This window comes from Ictalurus furcatus, chromosome 16, assembly GCF_023375685.1.
Source record: "Ictalurus furcatus strain D&B chromosome 16, Billie_1.0, whole genome shotgun sequence".
NCBI lineage: Eukaryota > Metazoa > Chordata > Actinopteri > Siluriformes > Ictaluridae > Ictalurus > Ictalurus furcatus.
The window spans coordinates 16,762,598-16,787,053 of NC_071270.1; the positions used below are offsets into that span (position 1 = coordinate 16,762,598).

Below are 24,456 nucleotides of genomic sequence, written 5' to 3' on the forward strand. Positions count from 1 at the left end.
GCATGTAGAAAAAATGTATTTATTTCATATGAAATAAAGCAGCCTACACCTACTGTTCTGTCTAGTACAGTATTTGATAGTCATCAACTTCATCTACAAACATGTGTAAATCCATGCCTAGTCCCGGGAATCTTATTTACCCAATTCATTCTATACAGACACAAGTATTACTTATTTAAAAATAAGTTTAAAATAAAAAATCATAACCCCAACACATTTCACACATCACACATTTAACAGCTGCTTCTGTTTCTCAAGGGTATTTACACATACAGTGTACAGCGCAGAATTTTAGGTAAACGTGAGGAAACTATAAAGATAATCCTCTTCACAGTTTATCTATGCTGTGCACCCATCAATTTTCCTCATAGTTCGGTAGTCCTACTTCTGAATATAATTATATCTTTTTAAAAACCCACACAATCACGCAAAAAAATTAACACCACACAATACTGTAGTATTAATTCCATACAGTCCTGATATCTGTTCAAATCATTATATCATTGCTTTGTTTAGCTTTCAGACTTCAACAGGAATGCACATATCTAAGAGAGCTGAAGATCAACAAAGGCATTTCAATTTGTTTACTTCCTTTCACTCTCTGGTAGCTCTGAATATTGGTGTTTTTCTTTTCAAAAACCACCCTCTACACTCTCACTGACTCACTAAAGACCACATTAATTCTGAGAAAGCACCTTGTGTCAGACACTGTATTTCATGCACCCTTGCACCCTTCCACCCACTCACTCAGCACAATGAGGTATTCTCACTCTGAGTGCTTCCTTTTCTCAGAGCTTGTAACAGTATTTAGATTCCATATCATGAAAACTGCACTTTTATTTAAATCTCTGTTTAAAACTTTGTGTCCTTGTTAAAGGAATAAACCAACTTGAATGACTTGTATGTTAATCTTTAGATGACCAACATGATCTTCAATGGCATCCAAGAATTATTTATAATGAAATTCTGAATTAACTTTGTTAAATAATAAATTTTCTGTCAGCATGTTGGTCTATTTTCTAGATTACCCGGTATGCCATTGCCAGTGGGAATTAGCCCTTGCTTCATCTTTTCCTAAAGACCGTTTTAATCATGTAAGTCTATCCAGCCCTCACCTCCTTATCTGTACACTCTTATTAAACAGATCGGCTCCCAATGTTTCAACTTTCATGCTAATACCGCTATCAACACTATCATGCTTGTCTTGTGGGTCACCTACTAGCTGAACCGTGTATCTTCAGTAACTCAACACAACTGTCTTATAGCTGCAATGCACTCAGGGACATTACATTTGTAATATGTTTCAGGGTTGAGTTTTCCTTTGAGGGTAACCACAAGCTTTTTGTTATCCTTGTTCTTGGACTTGGAACTGGTTGGCACTTTTCACCTGGTATTACACTGCTTATCACAAAAATTAATTGTTTAATACTAGGGTAATAATTTTAAGTTACATTTGTTATTGCATGCAATGCTGCTTTTTGAAGTTTCCATGATATTACTGTGAATATAACCGATTATTGCCACCCCAGCTGCGGGTGCAGACCGGGCTGAAGGGGAAAGGGGGTTCCTGCAGCTGGAGGGGGGAATGGAGTCCCTGCAGGATAGCTGCCAAAACCATTAGGTTGAGGAGGAAAGCTTTCCAACGCTGATGCAGAATGAGCCTAAACATCAAAACACGCATATTTAGAATAAGACCAGTGTACCATTACACATTACAGAAAAAGATTTTGTAAAATGCCATATAAAAATGTCATCACAGTCAGTGTGTGATTGTCAGGAATATCCGGAGTAAAATAAAGCTGTAAACTGCTGAAGTGATACATAGGTGATATATAGTCATATAAGTCATTGGTACCTGCAGCAAAGCCGACTGTACAGCCGGGTTGTGGAGGCCTGAGAGAGCTGCAGGAGACGCAGCGGAGGAAAAACCAGGAACTCCTGCAGGAAATGACAACAATCCAGGGAAGGCAGCCCCTCCTGGGGCCTGAAGAGCACCACTGAACACAGACCAAGGTTTATAAATCTCACAGATAAGTACATGCTTTTAATCCAACCAATCCTATGTAAACTGTAAAATTAGGTACAGGGGTAATTTTATATTTTCCCCCCTATTTGCCCAAGAATACATTCGATCAAACTAAAACATGAAAGCTTGGAGCTGCACTTTGGCCTCATATCAGGAATGTCTCTTCTGCCGTGCAGTAATTAGATTATCCATCAATTTAAAGCTTTAGTGTTCACTACTTTCCCCACCAATTTCAACCGGCCATATTATACTCAGTGTTGATAGTGAGAGGTTGTATATCTCTCTGACAACCTAACTAGACTTGGTGTTTTGAAAGAACATGAGATTGCACATGTGTCTATTTGCCCCATTTGCCAATGAATGGCAAATTAGAAACCCAAATAAACTGGGACTCCAAGAGAGAATAACGCTCTCGCCTGTCAAACAGAACAATAAACATTTCCAGTTAATTCTTAAACATCTTGGAATGTAAAATCAGCACTACAGGACATGCTCCAAGTCCTTTCACATTCAAGTGGCTTTTTCACCAATTTGCCTGATTTTATTTTGACTTTTATTGTCAGCTCAACTGTAACAGACTGCTGAGATGTCATTTGGAAGTTTTCTTAAATTATGTGGAAAACTTGCACACACTTACCCTGGTTGGCCCACCAATGTGGGGTTGAAGTTAGAGCTAAATGCAGAGGCGAAGCCAGGAAGCACAGGTGAGGTGGAGGGGACACCTGCCGCTGCTGCCACTGCAGCTGCTTGGAGAGGAGCCACTGTGGCCACTGAGGAAGAGGCACATGGGAGCCCCATAAAAGAAGAAAGCACAGGACTGCCTGCTGCTGGAGGACCAGAACCCCCAAACCCAGGGAAGGCATGGCTCTGCCCTGGGGCCAAGCCTGGGATCATGGAGGGGGATGTGGTGAGTCCAAGGCCAAAGGGGGAAGGAGAGGAGGCCCCAGTGGGGTCACAGTATGCAATGGAAGGCGTTGGTGGAGCAGAAGAAACTGAAGAGTGCATGGATGATTGAGCTCCAGTTAGAGGTGATGCTGTGGACAGTGTAGGAAAGGGAGAGATGCCTTGGAATGGCGTTGCAGGACTGCCTCCAGACTGGGAGGCTAGACTGCCCAGAGGAGAGGCTGCACTGTGGCTCAGACCCAGTGAGCGAGCCAGGGCAGCAGTGTTGGGCATCACTAGCGAGCTGAGTGAGGGTGTGCCCGACCTGGATGATGGCCCTTTGAAGGCAGAGGGGACTGGACTGTTACTGCCACTCCCTCCACCATGCTGGACCGCTGAGCTCAAGGTTTGGTCGCTATACAAGGCAGGGTTAGCTGTGCTAGTCTGGGATGTGCCAGAGGATGGTTTCGGACTGGGTGTACCCATTACCTGTATAGGAGTGGAACGTCCAGGTGGCGCTCCTCCGGGTGTGTAACTGCGAATGACCGAATTGTTGGAGCATTTTGGATTATTAGGAGTTGACTGGGGCTCAACAGAAGGCAGAAAGCCCTTGGAGGAGGAAAGTGCTAAACTCTGAGAAGGATCTGCTGCCCCCTTGGGAGTGAGAATGCCTGAAGGTGTTCCTGAGCGGGACGTCCCATAAGGTGGCGGGGGTATACCGGGTGTGCCGGAAGGGGTGTGAGATCTGATAACTGAGGGAGTGTTCCTGCCAGAAGGTGGTAGGCCAGAGGGAGTGCTATGATCAGTGGGGTTTGGTGTAACCTGAGGAGAGCCAGCAGGCAAAGGAGGGCTTTTGATAACTGAGAAACATGGGGTAACAGGACTCTGAGAAGAGACCACACCAGGGAAAACGGGGGTAACTGGAGTGGTGGGTTGAGGCTGTGAGTTGACGGGGGTAGGAGGAGCCGGACTGGTAGGTGAGACAGTTGAGGCGGAGGAGACACCGGAGGCAGTATTCTGTAGACTGGCAGGTCGAGCATAAACTGGAATAAATATGAGGAAATTATTACTGGCAAGACAGAGAGATTATGATACTAAAGATCCATTTGTTGAGGTCTATTGGCACAGGCACTACATGCAAAGCTTTAAAATAAATGCTTTTTTAGTTGACCACAGTATACCCCCTCTTTTTAAAAGCCACCACCTAAAGTATTAAAGATTTTTTTTTTAAACCTACAGGCTGAAAAAGGAACCAATGTTAATAGCAAAGAAAATCTTGTCCTACTTAGCAAAACCATAGTATACAGTCATGTGAAAAAATAAGTATACCCCATGGAAATTGTTGGTTTTTATGACATATTTGGACAAGCAAACATTTGATCATCTTTGAAACAGTGCCTATTAATATGCCTGAACAAAACCACAAGGAAAATTAGCTTTTTCAATTATTTATTCCACAGAAATATCAATAGATGTAATATTCTTCTGTGGAGAAAAATTATACCCTCTGCCTGAGAAGCTAGTATTGCCCCCTTTAGCAGAAATAACTTCTTGTAAGCATTTTTCATAATTGCATAATAACCTCTAACATTGGCTTGGTGGAATTTTTGACCACTCTTCCATGTAGTATTCTTTCAGTTATAAGATGTTTGAGGGTTTTCTTGCATGTACTACCCGTTTCAAATCCCCCTACAACATGTCAATGGGATTCAAACCTGGGCTTTGATGAGGCCATTCCATAACCATCCATTTCTTCTTTTTGAGACATTCCTTAGTGGATTTGCTAGTGTGCTTAGGATCATTATCCTGTTGAAAGTTCCACTTTCAGTTCAACTTCAACTTTCGGACAGATGGCCTCACATTATCTTCAAGCACTCTTTGATATGATGAAAAATTCACAGTTGAATCAATGAATGCAAGCTGTGCAGTCCCCAAGGCAGCAAAGCAACCTCAAACCATAACATTTCCACCACTGTGCTTCATCCTTGCTATAAGCCAGTGGTTTTCAAAGTGGGGGCCCCAACAATTTGGTGTGAAAAATAAATAAATACATGACTTTCTCTTTCTCACTCTCAGACAACCATACACACACACACACACACAATCAATTCCTAATCTAATGTAATGATACAAGATGTAATTATTAAAAAAAAAAAAAGGAAGATATATTCAGAAGTCTGTATTTTTAATGTGTTTTAAAGACATCTTGCAAAAGGGGGGCCTCGGTCAAATGTTAATGCCATTTGGGGGGCCTTGCCCTGGAAAAGTTTGGGAACCACTGCTATAAGCTATGAGGTGCTTTTCCTCAAAAGCTGTCTTTGGTCCGCACCAAACATGTCTGCTGTTACTGTGGCCAAACAACTCTATCTTTGATTCATCTGTCAAGACCACATTATTCTAAAAGGCCTGGTCTTTGCCTATATGTTCATTGCCAAACTGTAGTCTTGCAAAGGATTTTTCCTGTCACACCCCACATTCAGATCAAATTTGTCCAATCTCTTTCAGATTGTAAAAGCATGCAGTTCCTTGCAGATCCTGTGATGACATTTCGGGGTTCTTGGAGACTTCTTTTTGCATCAGATGGTCTGCTCTTGGGCTGAATTTGCTGGGACTGCCAGTCCTGGACAAATTGGCAGTTGTTTAAAATCTGCACCAATTGTCCTTACAGTGGAATGATGTATTTTAAATGTATGGGGTGTACTTACTTTTTCCATGTGACAGATCTGGTTTTTGTTCATTTAAATTGTGGAAATTACTACAAAACATCAATTTTATGTGTCATTTGATAGAATGCATCAACTTTATTAATAAACACTGTTTCAAAGAGGATCAAATTTTTGCTTGTCCAAATACAAAAAAGCCAACAATTTCCATGTGGTGTACTTATTTTTTTACATGACTGTATATACAGAAACCAGAAAATCAAGCCAGAAAGTCAGTATGTGTCTCAAGTCAAAGTTTGTACTGAAATTGCCCCCTGTACTGACTACAGTGCCCCCTTGTGACACAATTCCTTTAGTCAGGTTTAACAAGTATTTATGTCAATTTACTGCTAGCACTTACAAAGTATGAAAAACTATCCAAGTGAATTTTAATTAGATTACTAATTCAACCAAAACCTTCAATGTAAACTCCACCCAAATACATACTTCCCAGGTATTTAACCCTAACGGTTCTTACAACTGCCAAATCATACATTTAACTGGTGAGAGTTCTGATCATTAGAATTAATCCAATTTTATGGCCAATGTTGAGATTGTGTTTTAAGTTGTCTTTATTTTCTATTAAGATATACTAATCTAAACACCTGTTTTAGCAGTATAGATCTATCAAGCATAAACACAAACACTCTGTTCCCACAAGAAAAGAATCAAATAATGCAGTGCTAGTACCAAATTCAATTTAAAATATTTCAATGATTAATACAAGCACTATGATAAATTATTTAAGAAAAAAATACTGAAAAGCAATAGGATTTTCTTAATTTTCATTTAAAAAAATATCGAGGAAAACATTTTGCACAAATCACCACACCACAGTGTATGGTGCACTGTGGATACTGGTCAAAGTAGCAGCCATAATTAGATCAGATCCCTTGTGTCAGGTGGGTTGTGATTGTGATGTACACAACATGTTAAACATTATTAATGTAGATTATTATTAAAATCACAGCTATAGCGATTAAAAATGTACTCTTTCAAATTACTCTGATTAAATCATTCAGGTCTATTAAGCAGCATGCTGAGTGCAGGAGGCAAGGACTGCGTGCTAGAAAAGGGTAGGTGCAGTTAGCACAGGCGCAGTTAGCAGAGGGCAAGTTAGCATGTCACTGAGCGGCGGTGATTGCAGTAGCAGCAGCAGTTATCATACCTGCTGACTTTGGAGTGGCAGTGTAGGGTGGAGGGGGCACATTTGCTGTAATGACCCCACCCACTGACATCAGGCCTGCGTTGTTGTACGCACCTGAGCAGGGGAACAGAACCTACTGGATTCTGGGTACACCATTCCAAGATATCATCTTGCCACCAAGTTTAACACATACAGATCAGCTCACACACTCACTCTCAAAACGAACAACTCCACTATCATTCATTACATCACCTCACCTTCACTGTTTAATAAGATGACTCCTGTCTGTCTTTCTAGGAAGAAGAGGAGAACTGTTGTCTCTCCAGCCACATTTCTTTAGGTCTCTCTCACTCTCTGGACAGTGGAACTGTTTTCTCTCTCTTTGGAAAGAGTGCTCCCTGGTGTACTCTTTTCCCCCTCAAGAAAGAGAACTGTCTATATATTTTGCTTACACTTGCTTAATCAAAGAAGTCCGTTAGATTTTACCCACCTCCTGCTTCATGCTTACTCTCACTGGTTCTCATTCTGTTTCTCTCTAATATGACTCGGTCACTATATCTGTGCAGCTAAAGTACAACCTACTGTCAATTTCTTACTTAGGAGCAATACAGTATTGTCTTATCTCTCTATGCTCTATGGCGGGGGGGGGGGGGGCAATCTTATACAGAAAGGGCCAGTGTGGGTGCAGGTTTTCATTCCAACCAAGCAGAAGCCACACCTGAATCTACTGAAAGCCAAGATCAACTGATTAAACAGGTGGAAACAGGTGTGGCTCCTGCTTGGTTGGAATGAAAACCTGCACCCACACCGGCCCTTTCCGGATAAGATTGCCCATCCCTGCTCTATGGTCACCTCCCTCTCCTGCAAGTCACACTTGCTGTCTATCTGTGCAAGGACATTTGTTTGGCTCTGTAAAAAAAACTTACTTGGTGCAATGGTGGCGTGCGGCCTGCAGGGAGGAATCGGGTAAGGTATAGGCCTGTGCGGATTGTAGGACGATGGAGACTGTTTAAAAAAATAAAACCACAAGTACATAGACTGCTTATGTCTTTCAAGCAATTAAAGGAAATATCATAGTGACAACAAAATAACATCACTAATGAGAAACTAAGTGCCTGAGAGAAGAGACTCACTGGTTTGCTGGGTCCAATGATGCGGTTCGCGATCCCTTTTCCCTCTGTACTCACCTCCTCTCCTTCCTTTCTAGGAGGCAATCCCTGAAAATTTGCAGAAAGCGTTGCATATACATGGGTTTTGTTCTTGCAATCTCTACACTTCAAAGACACAAGAAGTCTAAACACCTAGATAGTAGTACTCACAGGAAAGCTTCCAGTGACCTGGCTGGGTTTGCCTTTAGGATAAGGGTTCCCAGGGATCATTCCACAGGAGGAAACCATTGCTACCGGGGCTTTACATCCAACCTTACACACCTGAACAGAGAGTTTCATACCACAGTTGTATTTACTGAGTACACGTAGGTTCACATTTTTCGAGCAAAGTTAGTTATTACATACTGTATGAACAAGCTGAAAGGAACACAACTGCACAACCTAGGCCCGTCACGAGAATTACGTTGTCGACTTATCGTACGAAATATGGACATGAACTCTATCATTTCTGCTCACCTCGATATTGCCCGTTGTGTTTACATGCACGTTTGTTTACATAAGAATGAAAGTCACCAACATTTTAGCCGTTCGCACCGCTCCTGTCCTCTTGCCTGCTCTAGGGTTGTCAAATTTAAAGCCGAACTTTGAATACTCGTCAAATTTAAGATAAAAATGCATATGAAATATAAAATGCACAATTTTTGCATTTGAATTTAAGATGTATAACAAGCACTAGCACTTATTTTAATTCAAGCATACTGCCAAAAAAAATAACATGCAAGATTATACACTAACAATTTTTTTTTGAAGAAGAAAAATCTAGAAAGAATAGTTCTAGTGTTTTAAATAATCCAGTCATAGTCAATAATGTCAGGGATTGACCTACTTAAGCTGCGTGAGCTGAAGCTGAACAGTGAATGAACACCAGTAAACTGAAGCGCTTTACTAGCGGCTTAATTAACTCACGAAAACGCATCCTACACACGAGATTAATCAGACACATACACAACATAAACATATTACAACTTGCTTCTGCATAAAATGATGCAAATGTCGACTTATCACAGGTGAACGTGAACATAAGTAGAACGCTAGGTAGAGTGGTAAGTCATGGTGTGAATACACTCTTTCTGTAACAACGCACTAAAACACGGACAATGAATAACTAAAGAATAAAGAATTCACAATATTCTATTACAACAGCGTCCTCATTGTAATATTATTTCAGGAGATCAGTTTCACAATAAGGGCAGTTTTCACGTGTTTTTGTTGACATGATTAAATTAATATATAAAATGTGTGAATATGTGGTTTAATTTTTGCATTTTCTCATCAACTAAAATGCTGTTGACTAATACTCGATGCTATTTTAGTCATAATTGACTAAAATGAATAAATAAGACATAAAATATTAACTCAATTTAAAGGATATTTTCATCAGAAGACAAAACAGATTTTTTGACATTTCAATTCCAATGTCTGAATATTCTTAAGAATTAAAAGTTCATTGCTCTTTGAAAGAATGTACATGCATTACCATGCTATTACATTATCATTATATCAGAAGCATAAAATGGTCTTAAAATGGCCATATTATTGTTTATTGCAATTATTTATAGGGCAATATATCATCCAACAAAAGTAGTTAACATGACAGGCCTAGCAAAACCATGATCTTCCTAAATGTTCAAAGAAAGTGAATGAATATATTTTCTATCAGCTGGTCAAATGTTTGGATCACTCTCTTCATCATTATTTCTGCCTTTAGGCATGGCAAAAACATTTCAGCTAAAACTACACTAGCCACAGCAATGCTGGCATAGTTACAGTTCCATTTAAAAATGGAAACATGGGATAGGTACAAACCTAACAGCATATAAGTTCTAGCAGAATGCACATTTTACCTGCTCAAGAATACGTCGTGCACGTTTCTTCTCTGCCACGTGAGTGCGGAACTGCTCCTCCACTGGTACGTAATTATGGGCATCAGATATATTCCTGTCATGGAAAGAGTACTACTATTAAAAACAGATCATTGCATTTGATGATAAACAATGTATTTGACAAATATTTAATATGCTGTATTTTATTTCATTAAATCACTTACAGAGCTATAAGCTCCAGCACTACGAGCTTGTCTTTCGAGAATGTGAAAGTGTTCAAGATGTTTGCAACCTTGGTTGTAGGGATGGCCACCATTTTCTGCACAAAACAAAACAGATTCCAGGTATCGTTGCATTGCATTGTACAAGGACATCTCACATATTACATTAATATCTTAACAAAATATGTTGCACTTACATGTTGAAACGCTTTCACTGCCTTCACCTGAGGCTCTGCCCAGGAGAAGTATTTCAGAATGTCGATCACCTAAAGATGATGAAGACAAGTCATGTTATCAGCACTAGTTTCACAACAAATCATACACCAAATCACTACAGCAGCATTTCCTAATTCTAGTTCAGGAGGGCGGGACTCTCCTGGAGAGTTTTGAGTTTTCCCTACTCTAACGCCCCGCCCTAAATAGCACCCTAATCCGTTTCAATCCACATTTTGGACAGTTCTCAAGCCTTCATGACATATGATATTGCGCAGTCATTTTAAAATATCCAATAAGTCCTTTTTCTCCCAACTGCAGGTGTGCATGTACAGGCGGGAGTAGAAGCGATAGTGAAGGAATGGAGTAGTTAGCAACTTTACCTTAGTGTTTCGCATTTCATTTTATTTCACCTTACTACAGTCAAGGCGTTAGCTGGACAGTAACTCATCCGGGGCTGACCCAAGATTCTTCTCCATCAAAAACATTTAGAAACATACTTCTAAATAGACTGTTTCCGTGCATTTTCTTTCTTGCATGTGAGAGCTAATTGCTTAAAAAAATTTTTTTAAATCAGACAAAAAGTTGGATTTGTCATAAAAAATGCCCCGGGTTTGATCACTGTTTGCAGGACTAGCAGACTGATAAAATATCAAACATTCTGGCTATCTAACATGAGACTAGGCTACTTTGGTGTTGCTAGGCAAGGGGAGGTAAGGCACAACTAAACGATCATTGTATGGGTTTAGCTGTTACAGAGCCATGCAAAATACGTTAGCTGTCCTTATGCTCTGCTCATATCATGTTCACGTAACTTGGAACTCAGACATTTGCACACTTTGTTTTCCTGCTCAACATGAGTACGTTAGTGTTTCAGTTTCAATCGCTTTACTGGCAAATAAATAAAAATCTGCATATCTCTATTTTCCCCCTCACATTAACTGACTGTGTGAGCTAGCGTTTGGCAGAATTGAGAGCTGTCAGCCAATAAGACACGAGTATGTAGACGTATTTTCCTGTCTGATTGGTCTTGCTTCAGTTCACTGAAGATAGAAAATTACAACACCACCATCTTGTTTTACTGACGTTCAGTTACATAGTGACAAACTGCTCCAAGTGGAGAATTATTAGGGGATAAAGAAAAAATCTTCAGGGCTGCAGTCCTGAATACCAAGGCCAGGTTACGCCCCTGACTAGTGCAGGGATAAAATAACACTCAGTAGGTTTACATGGGTAACAATAATCCAACATTAACCTGATTAAGACAATACTCTGATTAAGAAACTACCATGTAAACAGCCATTTTTAATTACCTTAATCCGATTAAAATCATGCTCAAAGTAAACACAAATCGAATTAAGACGTGTGGAGTATTTCTATTTTATTCGCATTATCGACGCACATTACAGACATGTACACACCTTAATCACACTATTAACGCTGTGTGGGAGTTTTCACAGCATTTTGCGACAGGACACACACGGCAGTGCTCAACCGTTTGACAGCAAACAAGAGAGCCCGGCTGCGTCTGAAACCGCGTACTTACCTACTATATAGTAGGAGATGATACACGTATTTCAGCTACCATATAGTAGATAAGTACGCAGTTTCGGACGCAACCCATGGCATCAGGCAGTTGTCTATTAGCACATACAGAATGACAAATAATTAACTACACTTGAAGCTTTCGTAAAATTAAAAGTGAAACAGGCAAAACTGTATATGGTACCATAACGAAGATGAACTGTACGTTGATGCGTTAAATTCTGGAGGGATTGTCGGACGGCGTGGCATGGGGACATAACGACGTGTGCCATTAATCGATCTCTGTTCTACAACATGTAAAACGAGAACATGAAAGGAATATTCTAAAAGCAACTCATGTAAACACCTTAATCACAATATTGTCTTATTCAGAATAAGGTCAATAATTAGATTATTGCTGTCCATGTAAACGTAGTCACTGACTTATTGACTTTTTAATGTTTTCAAAAGGATTGGTAAAAAGGTTTCAACCGAAACAAAACATAAGTATTAAGATCGTATACAGGGAATTAGTGAACTCTCTTCTGAACCAGATAAATGAGACATCCGACAGCTTTGCAGTACTTGCATGCATGTTCTAGTGAGGACCACAAGACAGCAGGTGCATCATTTTTTCTGATAGGACCTAACATATATCAAGTAATTCTGGTAATTTACTTGTGAATCAGACTGTTTTTCATTAGGTTTTTTTGAGCAGGGAAATTATTAAAACCTCCAGGATATGACCTGGAGGAACACTGCACTTCAGAAATGCTCCACAGCTGTACCTGTTCACTGGAGAAATATCCATGAACCTGCTCGATTGCTTTAATCCGCTGATCTGTCAAAACACACTAAAAAAGAAACAGCTTGTATTAAAACACCCCCTTTTGTTTTGTACTACTTACAATACAAACTTAACAGGTTTCATGCATTTAGCATACTTCTTCACATTTTAGGGGTAAGCGTATAGCGTAAAAGTGTGCTTTTACCTTTCTTATTTCATCCAAAACGATGTCAAAGGATTTCTTATCCATCTTAAAGAGCTTCTCAGTCACAAGGTGGTCGATTTAAAGTTAGCTTCGAGGTTGCTGATTTAATATTTAAGTGAATGCAAAAAAAAAAAAAAAAACACATTAAGGTCTGCTATTGCATTATAGCAGCAATTAATGGGGGGGGGAAAGTCATCAAAACCGATAGATTACTACAAGAGTAATTCATTAATACATTACACGCATAATAACCAAACCATTCATCTAATTAGCTCGGCAAGTTCATTTTGGCAGAACGACCGTTTATTTTGCTAGCTGCCTTGTCAGCTAGCTAGTTATTGATTTCTTGGTTAACTAGCTAGCTTGATAACATGACTGTAAATCGTACAAAAACATAATTGTGGTATTCTCTTGTACGCATATAATCACATGAATATCGCCGGATGCATTTGCGCTGCTGCACAAAACAGCAGAATTAAAGAAGCATACTTTTCGCGTTTGTTTGTTTCGTATCTGTTGTTAGCTATGCTAGCTGTCTAGCCTCTCGCTCGCAGGAGGTCCAAGTGTGTAACGACTTCCTGTGGAAGGACCCCTTTCTGGCTGCACGCAACGCACGCACACACTGTTACTAATTATTATTACTTATTACTAACTCGTTAATTGTTTAAAAAGATTTTGTCCCGAATATAACTACATGTTAAGATATTTACATGTATTTCAAATGATTTGAACAGAGTGAATTTATGTGTAACCTTCTGCAGAGCTTGTTGTGAAGATGTTTTGGGGGTTTTTTTTTCTTAAATTGTAGTATCAGTATACAGTGTTCAGAGTGGTTTGACTGTGGAAGGACTAGAAAACACAAACTGATATTTTTAAGGGAGAGTTTAGAATAAAAAATAAATTAGTTTTATCTCATTAATCGTGTGGGAACCGTATACAAAATTAGCCCTAATATCGCTATTGTACACAGGCAGCGTGTTGGGCACCATACCGGAAGTAAACATTTGCTACTTAAGAAACTTCACGGAGGAAATGTATTAATACAAATGTATATGTCGACATAATTATTTGTAATAATAATTTTTTTTAAAAATGGATCGATTCATGTGGACCAACGGACTCCTTGAAATGAATGAAACTTTAGTAATCCAGCAGAGGGGTGTCAGATTATATGACGGAGACGACAAGGTATCTAACTAACTTTGCACAGACTTCAGAGCAGCTAGTCAGATTACAGTGGCATTGGCCGAATCCTAAATTACACTCTTGTTTTTATGTAAGTGCACTACAAAGGACAGTAAACAATTGCTTATATGTTCTTTGTAGTGCACTATATATAAAATAGTGTCTTGTTTGCGATTCCGCCATTTCTCTTGCTAGCTACATGGTGGGCTTGTGGCGAACCGTAGGAAATGACAGTTAAATTAATTTGTGGAGGAAATAACGAGTTGGTTATTTTTTCAATTAATAGCCGTAAATATTTAACTTGTTACTATAAAAAAACTATTGTGTAAAAAAACTTTATATGTTATTTTTTAAAGAAAGAGATCAAACTAGCCGAAAATTGTCTCCTTTCTGAGGAAAAAAACAGGTTTTGTTGTGTTTTGCAGGTGAAGCTCGATGTAGGAGTGGTCCTCTTGAGCACACATCGGTTAATTTGGAGGGATCAAAAGAATCATGTATGACCATCTCCAGTGTCATTTTCTGCACTGAACTGAAGTTCCTCATTATTATATACAAATGTGCACTAATTATAGTCACACTTCAAAGTTAAATGCATGTCTCTCCACTGTGTTTGAATATGTAGGAGTGCTGTATATGTATACCGTTGTCTCAGATCATATTCTTTGAGGAGCAGGCTGCAGGAATTGGGAAGAGGTATGGTTTTGCACTGTTTGATTTCATATATATATATATATATATATATAATCACAAAAACACTCATGGATATCAAACAATTGTAAACAAAGCACAGGTTTATCCAAAAAAAATATATGTATATAGGTGTGCAACAATTATTGGTACCCTTTTGGTCAATACTTTGTGCTAACTCCCTTTGCCAAGATAACAGTTTTGAGTATTCTCCTATAATGCATGATGAATACAGAATCTCTCCAGATCCCTCAAATTTCGAGGTCCACGATGGTGGACTCTCCTCTTCAGTTCACCCCACAGGTTTTCTATGGGTTTCAAGTCAGGGGACTGGGATGGCCATGGCAGGACCTTGATTTTGTGGACAGTAAACCATTTTTGTGTTGATTTTGATGTATGTTTTAGATCACCGTCCTGCTGGAAGATCCAAACATGGCCCATTTTAAGTTTTCTGGAAGAGGCAGTCAGGTTTTCATTTAATATCTGTTGATATTTGATAGAGTCCATGATGCCATGTATCCTAACAAAATGTCCAGGTCCTCTGGCAGAAAAACAGCCCCAAAACATTAAAGAGCCACCACCATACTTAACCGTGGGCATGAGGTACTTTTCCATATGGCTACCTCTCTGTGTGCACCAAAACCACCTCTGGTGTTTATTGCCAAAAAGCTCTATTTTGGTTTCCTGTGACCATAGAACCCGATACCATCTGAAGTTCCATAGTGTCTGGCAAACTGAAGTGTTTTCAATGCTTGTGCTATTTTCTTATAGCCACTTCTCATTTTATGAAGCTCAACAACCTTTTGCCGCACATCACCGCTATATTGCTTGGTCTTACCCATTGTTATGAATGACTAAGGGAATTTGGTCTATGTGTTACCTCATATTTATACGCCTATGAAACAGGAAGTCATGGTTGAACAATTTCCTGTTCCTAGTCACCCAGATGTACTAAAAAAAATTAAATATCAATGGGAATATACTTCAAATATATTTGTTCATATATGAATTCATAGGAGTGCTAATAATTCTTGCACACCTATATTTAGGATTTTTTTTTGTTGTTGATTGAACTGTTTGTGTTTTTGTAATTGTTTGATATCAATGAGAGCAGAGTATTTTTGTGATTTTTTTTTTTTAACAAACGATCAAAAGGTTAAACAATAAATACAGTTTTTCACAGCTTCTGCATTGTTATGTTTTATGGTATCCCTAAATTCTTCTAGTGCCAAGATTGTCATTCACCTGCATCCAGCTCCTGCTAATAGAGAGCCTGGGCCATACCAGAACAGCAAGTTCTCCTACATTAAATTATCCTTTAAGGAACATGGGCAAATTGAGGTATGTGAGTAAAGTGATCTATGCGTTTAAAAAAAAAAAAAAAATCTTGAAAAACATTTGAACCTAAATGTTTAGAATGACTACATGTCTTATGCACAGTCAAAGATTTAGTTTAGTTTATAGCATGATAAACAGATTTATAGTAATGTTTAACTGTGTGCAGTTTTACAGACGTCTCACAGAGGAAATTACACAGAGGAGGTGGGAGAATACGCCAGTGTCCCAGCCCATAACACCAGCAGGACTAAAGGTCTGCCTGAAGCTTTCCTGTCTATAAAATTCTGTGGCATTCAGAGAAAAGAAGACTAAGGGTGCTTCTCATTTCTTAAATTGTGCCTCCTCATTTCATTTCCTTGCTTCCCTTTCTCACTTGTTAGCTCCTCCTTCTGAGAAAGTGAGTAAGGACTGCAAGGAAAGCAAATAAATTTTTTAAAAAGGCCAAGAGGAATCTAGAAGAAACATATTTGTCACCTGTCAATGCCATGGTCCCTAGTTGTATTATTTGTCCTAATTAAGAGCAATCATTTTGTATATTTATTGGTCATATTATTTGGTCATTTGTTATGGGGAGGTGGAGCATTTAGACTATAAGCTCATATTAAATGCTACACGAAATAATGCTTGTACACAGTGCCTGTGTATCCTCACTCTTCAAGACTCCTATGTCTTGATTCCTCTGACTGCATTTTAAGAATTAGTACATCCTTAAATTAGTTTCTGGGTCAGGAGCTGAAGGAGGTTGAATTGAGGAATCAAGGAGGCATCCATTAGAGTTTTGGGAAGCACCCTAATATTTTTTTTTTACTGATGTCAATAATCGCTGTGATTCAGTATCTAATACTGCATCTAGGTGGTATTGTTTTAATATGGTTAAGGATAGACAGATCTCTTCTATATGGTACTCTCATCATTGTTCTGCTAAACTTGAGATATAATTGTAGTCTAGCTTTTTTGCACTATGTAGTTTTATAGTTAGGACAATGAGGCCTTACCCTTTCCTTCCTCTCCCTTTGTTGTTTTTTTGGAAGAGGGTTATGTTTGTGCATGTTGTGCTTGTTGGTGATGTTGGAGGTGTGTGTGAGAATGTGGTTGTGCGTGAGAGCAAGAAGGGCTAATATTTTTTTCCCATTTTTTGTGCTTCCGTAGACAGGAAGAACACGCGCAGTAGGGATTGTTGGCATTGAGCGGAAGCTGGAGGAGAAGAGGAAAGAGACAGACAAAAACATTTCAGAGGTGAGACAGTTTACAGTGATAGGTCTCTGTGAAAGCTATCAAGTTGGACAGAATTAACTAAATGATGGATTGGGAAGATGAAGGCAGTAGCAGAGAGGGCTTATGATGGGTTTGTTGTACACCACTGCAGGACGATTATATACCTTTCTGTTCTTTTTTTTTTTTGTAATGATGGAGTAGAACCCAGCCTTGTTTGTGTGGCTGTGTGACGCCATGCAATGGGACTTAAAAGGCTTCCTGTCCTGGCTAAAAGTAGAGATAAGAGCTCGCCCAGGCAGGAGCCGAATTGAAACCCTGCCCACTAGTTTAACTGCCATGGCCCTCCCTCTTATAGACAGGGACATACACGATAGCGAACTATAGCTTTAAAATATAAAGGAAACAGAATGAATCATATTCTCCTCCCTTATGTGAAAAAGGTTTATTACATCACATATCAGTGAAGTAAGCCAGTCAGTATTAAATATACTACAGCTTTATTATTTTATATTGTAAATGTATCATTAATACCAGTATCAGTTAGCTGTTGTGGTGGATCTGGGATGTATTTCTGTGTTGATTTAGTGCCACTGTGGGCTACTGTCAGCTGAGGACCTGTTCTAATCCTCCTCTCTTCCCCTCTTTGTCTCCACCAGGCGTTTGAAGATCTCAGCAAGCTTATGGAGAAGGTCAGGCACGCTTTCCTTATGCCATGCTCTTTCTGTAGGTACAATGTGACCTCATAGTGACGTGCCTTTGTCCATTTCTCCCTCAGGCTAAAGAGATGGTTGAGCTTTCCAGATCCATTGCCAACAAAATCAAAGACAAACAAGGGGACATCACTGAGGACGAGGTGAGGCAGAAGATATAGATACAGTGTAAAACAATGTGAAGATACACTGTAGACAAACAAAAATATAGACGTTTATCACAATATATTCACCAACAAAAACACATAATAGCATTCAAAATTATATATGCACAAGGATACTATTTATAAAAACTAGTAAAAATACTAACATCTCCAACAGGCGTTTTAGACTGATGGTTCTCTTAGGGGGCTTTCACACTGGCGGTTTAGTGCGAAACAGAGCACGGTTTGCATGAAAAATTGATAATGTGTAAGCTGTTGTGCGGACCAAGAAGCGCACTGCGGTTCTGAACCCGAGACTACCTGTAGGAGATGGTCTGAGTTCGGTTGCATTGGAACTGTGCTGTGATTCCCATTAATGTGAACAGAGCTTGTACTCAGCTCTGCACTTGTTCAGGAAGCAAAGTAACCTGCATGTGTTTTAGCCGATGATGACGACATTCGTCTCCACAGCACATGTGTACCATGAGTGGCAGGGGAACATTGTTGGATGTTGTGGGATATCTGCTGTGCAAAGCACCAAAACAATTGAGGAAAAAAAAAAATTAATATGGTGAGTCACATTTTGTTCTCCATGCAAGTTTGTGATGACGTAAGATGCACCGGTGTTCGACAGAATCAAGTGAGTCTGAAACTAGACCAGTGCTGTGGGGGGCACCGGGAACAATCACACTCGGATTCAGACCACAGCAAACGTGCCCAGTGTGAAAACCACCTTAGTCCCTGACCTAGTGAACTAGCATGAGAATGTTTTTGATAGAGACTACAAAGCACTTCTGTGAGTTGCTCTGGATAAGGGTGTCTGCTAAATGCTGGAAATGTAAATGTAATTCTCATATGTATAACTGAGGTGATTATCTGAAGTCAGCTTTACATATTCACACTTTGGAGATTTTTGTAGGTAGTTGAAAGTGGATTTTTGCAGGATGACTTCACTATGCTTTTGTTACAAATTGGACCACTTTTATTCTGTACATTGCATTCAGTGTGTCAGTACACCCGTTTTATCCTTACATATTATTTGCATGATGATTTTACCCAAAGCATCGAGTCAGGCAGTCTGAGCCTTTAGCCAAGCAAGACTGAGTTTTGACTGACTCACCAGTGAGTGAATCGTTTCTATAAAAGATGGATGTAAATATTTAAAAAGTGGAAGCATTTTCTACTTGTGCAAATACACAAAACTCTTGGAAGGTCGGATATCAGAGGTTGTCTCCTGAAAGCAGCATTAAATGGATAATGTGAAGCATGCTGAATGTTTTTAATGGCTTAATTTGGTTAAGGGCTGTAGCTCTGTGGGACACATGCAAGCCCCTTGTTTTACATAGCCAAAACCCTTGTAGACCTCCTTTCAGAGTGACATGTAGACATGGATAGTGAAATTGTTAAATTATGAGTGAAATATTGAATTATACTCTTGTACGGTATTATTGACCTATGTAAATTTGTTTAATTGTTCATGGGGTTAATTAGGCCCAGGAAACAAACTGTTGTCAACTGTAACTAAGTGAATAACTGAAACCAAAAAGACTGCCTGGAAATGCTTACACAGTACATTATAAGCAATCTCTGCAAAAAAAAAAAAAAAAAATTGAATTAATTAATTAAGGGGGGGGGGGGTGGGATCACTGATATTATTTCAGTCGATGGTGCAATGTTCTGATGTTACCTCTGCCTTTTGTAGACTATCCGCTTCAAGTCGTATTTGTTGAGCATGGGCATCGCCAACCCTGTAACCAGGGAAACACACGGCTCAGGCACACACTACCACATGCAGCTTGCTAAACAGCTGGGAGACATACTGCTGACACCACTGGAGGTAAGATTCTATGTGAATGTCTTTGTGTTTGAGTTTTGAAATTATGAAACAAGCAACACATCGGAACTAAGTGTTTTCATTGTATACAATTATCAGTTATCTCTCTTATAAATTATATGACCAATGAGTTGCGGTTCCTTGCAAGACCGAGACTGACCTGTAATGTTTTTTTATTATTATTTGCAGACTTTGAGACACTTTCTAGGAAATGCTGTTTGTTTAGACCATCAAATTAATGTCCTTATATACTAATATAGTACAGCTCTCTATAGTGCAGTTTTGTCTTATTGTTCCAATGCTGGTGCTCTGTACAGGAGCGAGGGGGTATGATGGCCCTCACGGAGGTCTACTGTCTAGTAAACCGAGCACGAGGGATGGAGGTAAACTTGTATGCAATGTTACACCTATGTTGGCATATTCCATTTTATTTATTTATTTTATAATGCAGCCTGAACAAAATTAAACTATTATCTAGTGCTTTCCCCCCAAACAGTGAGGTATGTTGAATTTAGGGAAACCACTTGAAGCATTCGTTATGTTGAATTATTTCAGTTGATTTTCTTTGATTTGTTCATTGCAAGCAGCTGAAAGTCTGTAAATTTTGACAATAAACCTCATTTGCAATGGGGATTGAATAATTTTGATTACACCTGTGTATATATATGTCTGAGTTATCTATTGTCTGAGTCTATGAATTGTCATATATAATATACTATACTGTATATAAACTATATGTGGAGGGCTAGAACTGCCTAATTACAGTCATAATGTGGGCTTTTGTTTTTCTTAATATTTGAATAGTTTAATAATAAACATTTCTTGTTTCACTTGTGGTTAGATTTCCCAGTATTTCATTTTAGAGTATTTAAAATTAGATTATATAAACAAAAATGCTAAAATATAGGGTGTCCAAGGAGGGGAGACCTCATTTCCCAGGCAATGCTAGTATCAACAGTGAACACTAATTACAGTAGTGAATAATGGAGAATGGCCCAGTATACCTTCTATACATGTGCGGCAAAAGGTTGTTGAGCTTCACAAAATGGGAAGTGGCTATAAGTAAATTGCACAAGCATTGAAAATGCCCATTTCCACCATCAGGACAATAATTAAGAATTCCAGTCAACTGGAAATGTTATGAATCAACCTGGAATTGGACGTGGGTCTATATTGTCTTTATATATAAAAACACACTAACAAAAATATATAAAAATATATAAGCTTGAATAGATCAGGTGCACTCCCAGCATTGTGTTTGTTGCTTTCCACAGGTTAAACATTATGTTTAACTATACAGTTATTATGTTTAATTATACAGCTAACATGAATAGATCAAATCAAAATAATAGGTTGTATAAACTTTGAAGGAGTGGTGGAATACTGATATTGTACTTATTTCCTGAAAGTTAGCGAACATACAAAGGTTGTTTTTTTGTGTGTGTGTTTGTTTAAAAAAAAACAAAAAAAACAATGAATTTCAAATTATTTGTGCAGTAGCAAGAAACTGAAACTCTTCTTTCTGAACTATAGCTTCTTTCTCCTGAGGACATGGTCAATGCCTGCAAATTGTTCGAGTCTCTGAAACTCCCTCTCAGGTGAGTGTGTGTGTGTGTGTGTGTGTGTGTGTGCATGTGTATGTGAGTAAGGGGATGCAAGCCAAAGGAGGAATCAGCAGCCATTTCCTGTCTGACTTCCTGTTCTTAAAGGCCTCTTTGCTTTTCATCTTTCAAAAGAAAACATCCGTTTGCTTTCCCAGTCCCACTAATATTACCAACCTAAATTGAGATGTGGTGTATTGGTTGGATAGTGCTTCAAGGAGCTTGGTCTAATTTATTTTATTGTTGCTGCACTTGTGGTTCTCAGTGGAAGTCAGTACATTATTGTTTGTCTTTCTCTCAGGTTGCGAGTGTTCGACAGTGGCGTAATGGTGGTTCAGCTTCAATCTCACAGTGAAGAAGAGATGATTACATCTGCTATCGATAATGTGAGTGTCAAGCCTCCATCATGTTTCTCCTGTTAAATCACTTGGAGGTAGCCATCCATACCTCATCCCCTTACTATACATCATGTTTAATTGGGGGTTTGGGAGAGCGGAACTTGGAGCTATGCATCAACCACAGCTGTGCGCTGCAAACTTCTTCCTCATTCCCTCAATGAGGGAATGTGACCCTCAGTCCATACAGAGTTAGTGTCTCAGGAAACTGCTTAACAGTAGGCATGTTTTTGCACAAATCTTTCTGCAAAACTATCAGAAGAAATTATTAATCGTTTGGTGTTTTTGTTGATTACTTTTATGCGAATATTATTAAGAGCAGCACCAAAATCAAAAGAGCCAGACAACCGAATACCATAGGATGTGTACTATTTTGTGTGGTTGTGTGCAGCTTTGTAGATAGCCACAAGCAGTATTAGCATAATTACAATAGGTTTGTTGTTGTTACTAAACCACTCAGCCGCTGACCAAATGTGGAACATGTACCAGAATCAACATTATTTATTAGGCAAAAGTCCCCCATTAATCTGTTATATTTTCTCTTTATCAGTATTGCCAATTTAATATATCAGCCAAATGTAATACTTAATGTTTAGATTTTTTTTATTTTTCAGATTCAAACGTTGTATAGAAGAGGTTGAATGTAGACAGGAGACTAACAGCAGATGTGTGACTGCATTTTTGACCTGTGTTTTAGATCAAAGAACCAAAGGCATGTCAGATCAGCCTGACAGATTTTTAGATATTGGGCATTAAAAAAAAGGCACACTAGGTCAGACAGCAGTTGTTAGCCTTTAGTATAGTGTATATAGTATATGCATAGTATAAATATATTTTACTTTTGCACTGTTCTATTCAATTAAGATCTCAAAAATGTACAGAAGTTGCTAAGGTAGAACTATGAATGTTGAATGACAAACATTTGGTTTATTCTGCCATGGTGTGAAGACACGTTATTCGTGAAGTATGTCTCATTGGCATTTAATGGGACTTTGTTCCTGTTTCCCAGGTGTCTGAGAAGGGCTCCTTAACAGCAGAGGAGTTTGCTAAACTTTTAGGACTGTCTGTTCTTCTTGCAAAAGAGAGGTATTGCTGGATTTACATGCTGTATATTCTGTTATATTTTGTTGTATCAGCATTGTCATCTTGCCTCTTTCTCTTTAACTCTCACTGTATTCATTTCTTCCAGACTGCTGCTGGCTGAGAAAATGGGGCATCTATGCAGAGACGACTCTGTGGAAGGCCTGCGCTTTTATCCCAACTTGTTCTGATGTCCAAATCTGACAATCGGGAATAGTCTAATTTTTCTACTGGACTTGTTTTCTGATGATCACACTGTTCACTTTGTAGACTGGAACTGCACTGCAGGATGCTCAATTCTCAACTGTGTAATAACAGTGAGCAGTGTTATTGGTGAATGTTGGTTTTGATTCTAATTTTACTGTACTTGGTTCTTTATATGTGGGAAAGGGTTCGGAGGAGTCATACTTTTTTATTGCTTTGGTTCATACAGATCTGTAAACTGTAACTATAAAACCCCCTGAATTAGGTACTGTATAATATCTTAAGTACTATTACTTCACAGTAATTATAAACCTACCCCTGATCAGCAAGGCCATGCTGGAGAGCCGCACTAATTAAACCAAAGGCATATATAAGTTTCAGGTTTGGAGTTCAGCATGCAGGCATCCATGAGACAAGTTCCAGTTCACAGAAAATGCTCTTGAAACACTTACTGCAAATGGGTTGGTTATACACTATGGCCAAAAGTATGTGGACACCTGACATTCCCACCCATTTATATGCCTTTTGAACATTCCATTACAGATTTAATCCCCCTTTGCTGCTATAATAACCCCCAGTGTTCTAGTAATGCTGCCCACTACATTTTGGACCTTTTGTCTATGGGTATTTGTGCTCTTTCAGCCACAAGAGCATTAGTGAGGTCAGGCACTGATGTGTGAGGAGGCCTGGGGCACAGTTGGGGTTCCAGCTCATCCTAAAGGTGTTCAGTGGGGTTGAGGTCAGGGCTCTGTGCAGGACATTTGAGTTCTTCCAAACCAACCTTGGCAAACCATTTCTTAATGGAGCGTGCATTGTGCACAGAGGCGTTGTAATGCTGGAACGTGTTTGGGCCTCTTAATTCAAGTGAAGGGAAATCGTAATGCTACAGCATACAAAGACATTCTACACCATTGTGTGCTTCCAATTTTGTGGCAACAGTTTGGGGAAGGCCTACGTATGGGTGTGATGGTCATGTGTCAACAAACCTTTGGGTCATATACAGTAGTGTACGTTTAATCCTATATCTCACTATAAATTAAATAAAAAGACCCTTTATATTAATATCATCCTGATATTTCTTTCTTTAATGTTTTTATCAGATGATTATGAGAGTGATGAAATGTGACTTAAGCCCTGAGGTCCTGGATTTGATCCTGAGCTCAAGTTACTGTCTGTATCGAGTTTTATGTATTCTCCTGTGTTCCTGTGGGTTTCGTCTGTGTAGTTTGGTTTCCACCCACTATCCAAACATGCAGGCAGGCAGGTTGGCTATTCTAAATTTCCCACAGGTGTGAATGAGTTTGTAAATGTATGTGCATGGTGCCCTGTGACTGGCGTCCCATACAGGGTGAATTCTGCCACCGT

General features: G+C 39.1%; 2 protein-coding genes across 4 annotated transcripts; one reads left to right on the forward strand and one right to left on the reverse strand.

The window, feature by feature from the left end:
• proser1 (proline and serine rich 1) lies at positions 1 to 13,305 on the reverse strand. Of its 3 annotated transcripts, XM_053646240.1 has the most exons (13): positions 13,189 to 13,305; positions 12,700 to 12,798; positions 12,496 to 12,561; positions 10,168 to 10,236; positions 9,974 to 10,068; positions 9,771 to 9,864; positions 8,077 to 8,187; positions 7,891 to 7,974; positions 7,684 to 7,762; positions 6,779 to 6,871; positions 2,664 to 3,951; positions 1,856 to 1,997; positions 1 to 1,661 (listed from the first exon to the last, which is right to left on the reverse strand). In XM_053646240.1, exons 2-13 carry the CDS (start codon positions 12,742 to 12,744, stop codon positions 1,515 to 1,517), a joined length of 2,313 nt encoding a protein of 770 aa, XP_053502215.1. In that variant the 5' UTR covers positions 12,745 to 12,798; positions 13,189 to 13,305; the 3' UTR covers positions 1 to 1,514. The 3 variants fall into 3 exon arrangements, with proteins under 3 accessions (XP_053502215.1, XP_053502214.1, XP_053502216.1); XM_053646239.1 differs by having other exon boundaries at positions 12,700 to 13,305; XM_053646241.1 differs by lacking the exon at positions 6,779 to 6,871 and having other exon boundaries at positions 12,700 to 13,305.
• On the forward strand, positions 13,274 to 24,158 carry vps36 (vacuolar protein sorting 36 homolog). The gene is made up of 14 exons (XM_053646252.1): positions 13,274 to 13,887; positions 14,310 to 14,378; positions 14,507 to 14,577; positions 15,798 to 15,912; positions 16,076 to 16,162; positions 17,059 to 17,145; positions 17,781 to 17,813; positions 17,900 to 17,977; positions 19,680 to 19,814; positions 20,129 to 20,194; positions 21,345 to 21,409; positions 21,714 to 21,798; positions 22,817 to 22,893; positions 22,997 to 24,158. The coding sequence occupies exons 1-14, from the start codon at positions 13,792 to 13,794 to the stop codon at positions 23,076 to 23,078; spliced, it is 1,146 nt and encodes a 381-aa protein (XP_053502227.1). The 5' UTR covers positions 13,274 to 13,791; the 3' UTR covers positions 23,079 to 24,158.
• The last annotated feature ends 298 nt before the right edge of the window (positions 24,159 to 24,456 follow it).

Excerpts from the sequence above, each read along its gene's own strand:
- proser1 (XM_053646240.1), bottom strand. The coding sequence starts at position 12,744 with ATGGATAAGAAATCCTTTGACATCGTTTTGGATGAAATAAGAAAG. Across the intron at positions 10,237-12,495 it reads GATATTTCTCCAGTGAACAG|GTGATCGACATTCTGAAATA; the intron begins GTACAGCTGTGG and ends CATCATCTTTAG. Across the intron at positions 1,662-1,855 it reads TACAGTCGGCTTTGCTGCAG|GCTCATTCTGCATCAGCGTT; the intron begins GTACCAATGACT and ends TTTGATGTTTAG.
- vps36 (XM_053646252.1), top strand. The coding sequence starts at position 13,792 with ATGGATCGATTCATGTGGACCAACGGACTCCTTGAAATGAATGAAACT. Across the intron at positions 13,888-14,309 it reads TATATGACGGAGACGACAAG|GTGAAGCTCGATGTAGGAGT; the intron begins GTATCTAACTAA and ends TGTGTTTTGCAG. Across the intron at positions 19,815-20,128 it reads TACTGCTGACACCACTGGAG|GAGCGAGGGGGTATGATGGC; the intron begins GTAAGATTCTAT and ends TGCTCTGTACAG.